The sequence below is a fragment of the Marmota marmota genome, unplaced genomic scaffold (genome assembly GCF_001458135.2).
Source record: "Marmota marmota marmota unplaced genomic scaffold, marMar, whole genome shotgun sequence".
Lineage (NCBI taxonomy): Eukaryota > Metazoa > Chordata > Mammalia > Rodentia > Sciuridae > Marmota > Marmota marmota.
The window spans coordinates 1,045,406-1,055,554 of record NW_025999964.1 but is presented as its reverse complement, the minus strand read 5'-3'; the positions used below and the strand labels follow the sequence as shown (position 1 = coordinate 1,055,554).

The 10,149-nt window shown below is 60.3% G+C and overlaps 1 protein-coding gene across 1 annotated transcript in view; it reads left to right on the top strand.

Annotated features, from left to right (window-relative positions):
* LOC125616854 overlaps positions 1–10,097 on the top strand; it is a 21,523-nt gene extending 11,426 nt beyond the window's left edge. The window contains exons 2-4 of the mRNA XM_048803221.1: positions 1,576–3,135; positions 6,106–6,439; positions 7,962–10,097. Of these exons, the coding sequence (XP_048659178.1) occupies positions 6,220–6,439; positions 7,962–8,704 (963 nt within the window). The 5' untranslated portion in view covers positions 1,576–3,135; positions 6,106–6,219 and the 3' untranslated portion in view covers positions 8,705–10,097. The remainder of the gene's footprint in view (positions 1–1,575; positions 3,136–6,105; positions 6,440–7,961) is intronic.
* The last annotated feature ends 52 nt before the right edge of the window (positions 10,098–10,149 follow it).

Below are 10,149 nucleotides of genomic sequence, written 5' to 3'. Positions count from 1 at the left end.
ATATAATACATACAACACATAACATTATAGTAAAGGCCTTATAACTTTTTACAGGTGAAATCTCCATTGCAATGTTTAAAAACTCTATAGTCAAAAAATAGAACTGATCAGCAAAACATTAACCTAGGTCTGTATGAGCTCAAAAAACAAAATAGAACTTCATGATGTGGGAAAGGGCAATAATAAAATAGATATTGAAAAAAGCATCCTGGTTCTGTCGCAGATGTAAGGATAGCCAAGCTGGAGCTCTGGATATCAGTTGTTATGGATTTGAGCCAAATCATCTTCTTCTTTTTGGTCTGTAGAAATCGCTTTAGTTAATCTCTCTGGAATCCAAATCGGCTGCTGTTCTCCCTGTGGAAACACATAAACAGACCCCCGACTCCAGACAATCACTGGGTCAGGACCTTAGTTAATCTCTCTGGAATCCAAATCCTCACCACATCCTCACCAACATAAATTGTTTCTTGTATTCTTAATTGTTGCCATTGTGACTGGAGTGAGATGGAATCTCACTAGTTTAATTTGCATTTCTCTAATTGCTAGAGATGTTAAACATTTTTATATCTTTTTTTGACCATTTATATTTCTTCTTCTGTGAAGTGTCTGTTTAGTTCCTTTGCTCATTTATTGATTGGGTCATTTGGGAGATTTTTGGTGCCAAGTTTTTTTGAGTTCTTTATACATCAGTTCCTTTGCTCATTTATTGATTGGGTCATTTGGGAGATTTTGGGTGTTCAGTTTTTTTGAGTTCTTTATACATCCTGGAGATCAATGCTCTATCAGAGGTGCAGGTGGTAAAGATCTTCTCCCATTCTGTAGGCTCTCTCTTCACGTTCTTGATTGTTTTCTATACAGTGAGGAAGTGTTATTTTGATACCATCCCATTTATTGATTCCTGATTTTACTTCTTGTACTTTAGAAGTCTTATTGAGGAATGCAATTCCTATTAAAATCCCAATGACATTCTTCATAGAAATAGAAAAAGCAATTATGAAATCCATTTGGAAAAATAAGAGGCCCAGAATAGCCAAAGCACTCCTTAGTGTGAAAGGTGATACAGGAGGCCTCACAATACCAGACTTAAATCACACTACAGAGCTCCAGGAACCAAAATGGCATGGTCTTGGCACCAAACAGACGTGAAGACCCATGGTACAGAACAGAGGACCCAGCGACAAACACACATGAATACAGTTATCCCATACCCGACAAAGGTGCCCTAAACATACAGTGGAGACAGAGAGCCTCTTCCCCAATGGTGCGGGAAAACTGGGAATCCATATGGAGTAGATTAAATGGAACCCCTATCCCTCACCTCATACAGAACTCAAAAGTAGACCAAGGACCCAGGCATTAGACCAGAAAAAGCAGGCCGGCCCCGCCTCAGGTCGGCGGAGGAGCTGAGTCCTCGACAAGCTCCTGACATGCATGGCCATCCTTAGGCGTGGACGTGGTGTCCAGTGCCCACGGCCTGCACGGACAGCTGCCCATGCAGCCTACTCCCCATGAGGGCTTCCCAGCTACCTCCCCTTGGGAGCCCCCTGAGAGAGATTTTCTCTGTCCCCAAACTAGGGCTGCAGAGACTCAGCACACGTCATCGGCTCAGCAGGTCCTGCCTGTGGAGACCTCCCCTGCACTTCCGGAAACCAGGCTGCAGAATCGCCAGAGACAGCCACAGACGGAAGACGTCGACTTTTATGTAATTGAACATTGGAAAATAATAGTCATATCTAGTTGTAGGGACATTGTCATGCTACGATCATGTGACGAGGTGGGACGTTGAATTCAGCTAACTGGCAGGTCACACCTCCCTCCTGATTGGAACTCCCTGCCCCTTCCCTCTGCCCTCACGCCCTGGCAGCCACCTACTACCGCATGCTTCTGTGAGCTCCACTCTTCAGAGATTGGGCAGGATTTGCCTCTCTCTACCTGACTCAGCATCATGCCCCCCAGGTCCAGCCACTTGTGGCAAATGACAGGACTTCATCGTTTTTCTGGCTGCCTAGTATTCCATTGTATGTGCGGACCACGTTCACCCCTTTATCTGTTGATGGACATGGGTTGATTCCACACCTTGTCTCCTGTGAAGAGTGTGCCGAGGACCTGGGTGCGAGTCTCCTCAGCCTGCTGACTCCAGGTCCTTTACATGCGCAGGGGTGGGTCACTGTGTGCACACACAGGACTCTTACTGCCTACACCAGGCTTTCAAGAGGGAGTGAGCCTGCTGGATTGCTTGGTAATCTTCTGCCCCAAAACCCTGACTTCTTGCATTTCCAAAGGACCGACACACGTCTCCCCGTCTGTCCAGACAGTGCTCAGGAGGAAAGGCTGGGGAAACCCTCCCTGAGGGGGCCTGGCCTGGCCAGCAGCACACGTCGTCCTGGTGGGGGGGCAGCAGAGCCACTGCAGGAGCCCACCAGCTCCGTGGAGGTGCAGAGACACCGAGTTAACTAGAATAAGAAGGTCCCTCTGAAACAACGGTTCCATTTCCAGTGTCCAGGGGGTCTAACGGACCCAGGTGAACGCGCGACCCTGGGCTTTCACCCTTCGTGACCCTCGGGGAACTGCTCTCGGGGCGGAGGGGGCCTGCGATGCCCCCACACAGCCCATTCCCTGTCTACCACCCGGGATCCCATCCCAGGCTTGAGAGGCGGATCGAGTGTCCAGCAGGGCCGCACGGGGCAGGGTCCTGCCTGTCCTCGTTCCCAGTCCTGTCCTCGCAGGAGCAACCGTGCATCTCACCAGGACGGAGCATCCCGATCTGAACCACTCCCTCCTTCAGGTTCAGAGGAGCCATCGATTCCTCCGACGGGACCTAAAGACCAGAGCAGAGCTTCTTACGTCAAGCTGAGCCTCTGTGGCTGAGTCCTGGCAGTGCCCGAGGCAGGAGCTCCAAGGGCCAAGCAGCAGGCAGGGTGGGGAGCCGGGGGGCCTGGCCCCAGGTCCACCCACCCACCCACCTCCTGTTCGTCCCGTGTCACTGATGACCCTACCACACACCCAGGACCCTGGGAGATTGCACCCGTCACACCCAGAGTGGGGTGGCACCCACATCAGACCTCGGAGAGCTCAGAGCTGCCTGGCGTCTCTGGGGACTGCAGAGGGGCATCACAGGCCACCCACCTGCCCCAGGTGAGTGCCGTCCCCCAGTGGGAGAGCCACAGCCTGGCTCCAGTTGGGGGAGGACCCGGGGGGGCAGACCCCCAGTCCACCCTGCAGTGTCACAGGGCCCGGTGCTCCTCTGCCCAGCTCAGGTCTTAGTGGGCATGTCTGTTGCTCCTGACCACGGGCTCCAGGAGGGCAGGTCGGCCTCCTCCTGGTTGGTCGCTATTCTCCCTGGCCATGGAGCCCCCTCAGCATCTGCTGGACAGAGGAGGGCCCCACAGGCCCCTGAGGCTCAGGCTCAGGGTGGCAGGAGAGGTCTACACTGCAGGCACAGGTGCAGGCTCAGGGTGGCAGGAGAGGTCTACACTGCAGGCAGCCCGCCCGGGGAGGCCACTAGGCAGGAGCACTGGTGTCCCATCTGCCCCAGCAGGGGTCCCTGAACTATCCACGGGGGCCGAGGTGGCTATCTCTGAGACACGCTGGACACCCACGGCGGATCCTGCCAGCCTGACCCCTGGGCCCTACAGCCAGATCACCCGAGGCTTCAGCAGGGACACCAGGGCCAGCCTTGGGAACTGGCCTTACTGTCAGGGAGCCTGTAAGGTGTGGCCCTGCCCACCACTGTCCCTCAGGGACACTCCCAAATACAGATGGACAGTGAGGGCAGTGGGTACTACTGGGGGCCACCCACAGCCAAAGGACTGATTGGGCATTAGTCAGAGGGGGGCATTCACCACTTCCTCTCTGCAGCCCGGGGCTGGGAGCCTTATTACCTCCGTGGGAAAACGTACGTCCACCCACATCTGTCCATGGAGCAGGGTCCCCCAGGGGGTGCCGAGGTGTGGCTCAGGCACCTGCTTGCCCCATGGGCCAGACGCTGGAAAGGCAGGTGAGCTCATCAGCCACACCCTGGTATGACCCATTCAGCCCTGGGCTGCACAGCCCGGAGGCCCTGAACTTACCACGTGGGCCAGGGGTCCTGAACTAACATGTGGGCCGGGGGTCCTGAACTAACCACGTGGGCCAGGGGTCCTGAACTAACCTCGTGGGCCGGGGGTCCTGAACTAACCACGTGGGCCAGGGGTCCTGAACTTACCACATGGGCAGGGGGTCCCTGAACTAAATCATGGGCTGGGGGCCCTCAACTATCCATGTGGGCCGGGGGTCCTGAACTAAGCATGTGGGCCAGGGGGCCCCTGAACTAAGCATTTGGGCTGGGGGACCTGAACTAACCACATGGGCCATGGGGGGGGGCTGAACTAACCACGTGGGCTGGGGCCCCTGGACTAACCACGTGGGCTGGGGGGCCCTGAACTAACTATGTGGGCCGGGGGGTCCTGAATTATCCACGTGGGCTAGGGGGGCCTCTGAACTATCCATGTGGGCAGGGGATCCTGAACCCCCACATGGGCTGGGGGGCCTGAACTAACTATGTGGGCCGGGGGGTCCTGAACTATCCATGTGGGCAGGGGTCCCTGAACTAACACGTGGGCCGAGGGTCCTGAACTAACCACGTGGGCTGGGGGTGCCTCTGAACTAACCACATGGGCCAGGGGCCCTCAACTAACCACAGGCCAGGGGGCTCCTGCTGAGCCCAAAGAGACTCCTATTCGGGTGACTTTATCTCTCAGCCAGTGTGTGTCCCTGTCACCTGGCAGGGCACCTGGTGGGGCATCCACCTTTGGCCCTGAAACCTCCCTCCCCACATGGACTGGCCTCCCTCCAGGCTGAGCCAGGGCCTGGCGCTCGGGCTCAGGACCCCGAGGAGGGGCAGGCAGTCCACCAGGGTTGGGGGAGCCCAGCGGGGTCCCTCCAAGGCCTGTACCTGGCCTGTCACAGATTGCCTGAGCAGGCCCGGAGGTCCAGCATCCTGGCTGCCCGGGAACCAGTGAGGACCTGGACTAGCAGGGACACTTGAGAGGTCCACCCCACACCAGGGGCAAGGAGCAGAGGGAAGGGCCCCGAGGAGAGGGCAGGCTCCGCTGGACATGGCCCAAGGTGACAGCACCCAGACATGTTGGCTCCAAGACTCCATCCCACGACCCAGAGGACGGGGAACTCCCCTCCACCTGCTGCCCCTGGATTTGGAGCTGGGCTGCTAGGGAAGACGGGGCTGGGCATCCTGTGTCCACGGCTGGCGTCTGCTGTCCCCTTGCTCCCCGACACAGCTGGTCATTTATAGGAGGTAGTGGCTGTGCCAGGTGCCTCTAGTCATGGGTCTGAACGTGGAGATGCCAAGGACCAGGCAGAGACCAGCCACTAAAAAAAGTGCCGCAGGGCTGCAGTCGGCCCAAAGAGGAGTCCTGGAGAGGAGGCCGTCAGCAGCCTCAGAGTGGAGGCCGCAGCCCCTGGACCACACCGTGCAGTCTGGGAATGGGTGGTCTCCCCCGCAGCCAGCTGGGGTCAGGGAAAGGGCAGGGCAAGCTAAGGCCCGTGTGAGGTGGCCTGAATGTGGGAGCAAAAGGGATCACAGTGCCCTGAGGCCAGCCGAGTGCCCTTGCTGGGCAGCTGAGCACCAGGGCGGGAGGTGGATGCTGAATCCAGTTCCTGAGGCTGGCCTCGGGCTCAGGCAGGAGGGTCCTGGGGGCGGTGGGGCTGGCCTTGAGCTTCTGACCAGGGCCAGGCCCAGACCACAGCAGCCAGAGGAGCAGGACGCCATGGCGAGGCCCCATGATGGAGAGGTGGGCACATCCTCCAGCTGGGCCCGCCCACATGGTGGGACACTGCCAGACACCTAGACATACCCCCTTGCCCCACAGACTGTCCCAGCCCCACCCAGGGCAGAAGCATCGGGTCTCCTCTGCTGGGCTCTGCTGGCATCGCCTGACCTTACTGGTCACCTCCAACCTCCGGCCCTTGCCATCATCGTCTGCTCCTGGGCTGTGCACTTAGGGGCCCCCAAGCAGGTGTGCCCACCAAAGGGCACCCCGCCAAGGCTGCCCCCCACACCTGCACTCTGCCCAGTAGTCTCTGGTCTCGTTTTTCTCTTTCTTGCAGGGTTCCCTGACCACAAGGAGAGACCTGGAGTTCCGCCTGGCCACTCACTGACCACAGACTTTCCCTTATCTCAGGGACTGGCCAGTTCCAAAGAGAACCAGCCCCTGGGCTTGGATGCCAGACACACTTGCTGGCGGACTCTACCTCGAGCTGTTGGCTGAAATTGGGGCCGGTGGCCACAGCCTGCTGCAGGCCGCTCCTGCAGAGGCCTCTGAGAGGGCAGCTCGGGCAGCACTGTCCTGGTCACTCACTGGTCACTGCCTGGCCATCCTTCCTTCCGGGAATGGCAGCCATGTTCCAGGGTGCTGTCCGTCAGGGCTGGTCTCCCAGCCAGGTGAGTCCCTCATCTGCTGGTGCCTGGGCCTCTGGCTGATTGCTCTGTAGCCGGGTTTCCCCGTGAGTCGGAGACAGTTTGATTGCCAGGGATGGGGTGTTTTCCTGCTGTTTCCAACACCCTGGCCTTCCCACCTGCCTGTACCACACACCCGGCACCCCACACCCGGCACCCCACACTCTGCACCTGGCACCCTGCGTCCCGCACCCAGCAACCAGCACCCAGCACCCCACACCCTGAACCCCACACCTGGTACCCTGCACCCAGCACCCCACACCCACACCCCGCACCTGGCACCCCACATCCAGCACCCCACACTATGTATCCAGCACCCTGCAACCAGCACCCCACACCCAGCACCCCACACCCTGAACCCCCCACCTGGCACCCTGCACCTGGCACCCCGCATTCTGCTCCCAGCAACCCGCACCAGGCACCCTGCACCCGGTGCCCCACACCCTGTACCCCACACTCTGCACCCAGCAACTTGCATCCCGCACCCAGCGCCCTGCACCCCACACTCTGCACCCAGCACCCCACATCCTGAACCCTGCACCTGGCACCCTGCACCCAGCACCCAGCACCCTGCACCCGGCACCCCGCACCAGGCACCCTGTACCCGGTGCCCCACACCCAGCACCCAGCATCCCGCACCCGGCACCTGACACGTTACACCTGGCACCCCGCACCCAGCACCCCACACCCCATACCCTGCACCCCACCCAGGCCTAGTGCTTCCCGCAGTCTCCAGGAGTGGCCCAGCCTGGCAGGCTGCCCCACAGCCTCCCTGCTCACCCACTTCTGGTCAGACCCAGCCCCAAGGGCCCCCTCAAGCCCTCCACAGCCAAAGTCACCCGGCCCTCCCTGGCCCACTGTGGTGACTCCCGCTGCCCCTGGCTGAGCCAGAGACCTGGGCCTGGGCCTGGAGCCAGGGGGACAATGACTGAGTAGGGCAGACCAGTGGGGTGGTGGCCCTGGGACCTGTGGGCAGTGTGGGCCAGCGTTCAGTGGAGCTTGAGTCTCTGTCTCCCCCTCCCATCATCCATCTCAGCTGCCCGAGGTCCCAGTCATCTTGGGGACCTCACCGTGGACAGTCACTGCACCCACACCCCGTCTGTGCACCGTGGTCCAGCTGCCCTCTGACCTCAGGAGACTCCACCCCTCCCACCACCCCCAGCCCCGGTGACATCTGCGCCCACACACCAGGCCCACCCTTGGTTGTCAGAGCTCCACCCTGACCGTCCCCACTCCTGCCTGCGGACAGCTCGGCCCCAGGATCGCCACACGTGGAGGCCTGGGTGCTGCCCCTCGGCCGGGTGCTGCTGCCCAGCCCCACCCACCTGGGGCTCCTCGTACTCAGACCTTCCTCAGGCTCCCACCCCTGTCCCAGGCCCCTCCCCAGCTGGGGTGCCCTGTGCCCAGGGGACTGGACAGGGCTGGGGGGGACTGCAGTGTCCTAGAGACATGCCCAGAGTCAGAGGGAGCCACCGGGTCACTGTTCTCCATTCTTCCACCTCCACAGGTGTGCGAGGCCCCTGCAGGGCCCCAGAGAGGGACAGGAAGGAACAGCAGTGGGCATTCGCGTGGGCAGTGGCTGCACAGACCCCCCCACCACCAGGGCTGAAAGGCAAGGTCTCCCCGCAGGGGCAACAGCTCACATTCCAGGTCACCTTCGTCCCCAGGGCTCCTCAGGACCCCTGGACCCCTGGCATCGGCACACAGGGTCTCCAGGCCCCGCGCCAGGGGGATGCCAGCTGCAGAGCTCTGGGCCTGCCCGGTGGCCATCCTGGTGGAGGTCTGCCCTGGGAAGCCACCAGGCCCTGGGCACCTTGGAGAGGGGGAGAAAGGGCGGCTTCTGACCACTGGGTGGGGTCAGAGAGAAAAGGAGTCCAGGGCAAAAAACGCAGGAGCCAGCCAGAGCAGCCGGAGGGACGGAGCTGCCGCCACAGGGGACAGGCCTGCAGGGAAAGCCAGGGCAGTGTGCGCCAGGCGGGGGCTGGGATACTCACCTGGGGGGAGTCGGGCTTGAGTCTCCTGCCTCCACCACTCAGGCAGGAGTCGGAGAGGGAGCTGAGCCCAGGGCGAGCTCGGCAGGTGCCCCAGGCGCTTTCAGAGCAGCTGTCCGACCACCGCAGGATGGTCAGGCAAGGTCCTCGGGAGAAGCTGGAAGAGCTGGACAGGGGCCGCCCTGGGCAGAGAAGCCTGGAGCCCCAGAACAGGCGGCAGGAGACCCTCAAGTTCATGCAAACGACAGACGGCCAGTGAGGAAGAGCAGGGGGCCTCAGAGGCCAGTCCTACCTTTGTGGCTGGAGAGCCCAGAAGGCCCAGGTGTAGGCGCACAGGAAGCCACCGAGGCTGTCAGAGCCAGGCTCAGGCCAGTCATGTGGTCAGTGGACCAGAGCCAGAGCGCAAGGCTGTCCCTCGTGGGTCCCTCAGAGCACCCTCAGATGGACAGAAAGCGGAAGGAGCACGCACACCGAGCTCCAGAAGACCCCAGACACCCTCCCTGGACAGCGAGAGGCCATCTGTGCCGTCACAAGGGCAGAAACCACAGAGACAGCGCCGTCCTGTGGGTGCTTTGGCCAGGGTTCTCAGAGACTCAGACCAGAAGACAGACTGACAGCGAGGAACTGCTCAGGCAGCCCCCCGGACACAAGTCCCCAGGCCCACGGGAGCCAGGGGGCACTCGAGACTGACGGCAAGGAGGCCCATGTCCAAGTTCCAATTTGTCCCTGGAAGCTGACCACATCCAAAACACCCAGGACCAGGCTTGACCAGAGCCCTGACACCTTGCGGCTCAGTCAGGCTGGCACATAAGAGAACTGGCACAGTGGACACTAACATTCAAAATGTCTCCCAAAAAGACACCCAGAACCTTTCAGGGCATGTGCTGACCTCTGGAGTCCCACAAAGAGAATCTCCACAAAGACAGCCAAGGGGCCCCTGTCTCTCTGGGCACTGTCCACCTTGGCCTGCCAGGCGTCCTGCTCTCTGGCCCCCACTCCTTCCTGTCAGCCCTGATGGGGGCTCAGCCATGCTAACCTTTGCGGCCTCCTGGCCCAGCGCTGGCACAGAGGGCCCTCAGATGGACAGCACCATTGGCAAAGCCAAGAGCAGCTGCTTGGGTGGGGGGCACAGGTGCCCCCTGGTACCTGGATCCTGCCGTGCTGGACCTGGAGAGTAACCCAGGGGGTGGCAGACGGCAGCCCACATGGGCGCCTGCATCCCCAGCTCCACCTGCCTGCTGGGTGACTCCAAGAAAGTCCCCACACCTCCCCGCCCACCTGAAAAGTGGATGCCTGGACCCCCACCCCACAGAGTCATCGAAGGTCAGCAGGTGGGTTCCACTGCCATTGTCCCAGGACAGCAGGGTCACGGGCACAAGTGAATGGGGTCGCCTGCCATCAGCCACCCCAAACACTTGCTGGAGGATCCCTCCAACCACAGCACTGCACAGACAAGGTCCTGAGGAGCAGCAGGGGTCACTGGTAATGAGGGGCCCAAGAATGCCCCTGGCCTGATCCCCAAGACACAGCACTAGCTCCCCAGGCTGCAGCGTGTGGCCCAGGAGAGCCACCTGGCAGCACTTTGCCTGTGATTGTCATCGGAACTCCCAAACTGACAAGGGGAGAATGGGTGGAGGATGGATGGATGGACAGTGGATGGTTGGAAGGGTGGGTGGATGGGTGGATGGGTGGATGGATGGGTGG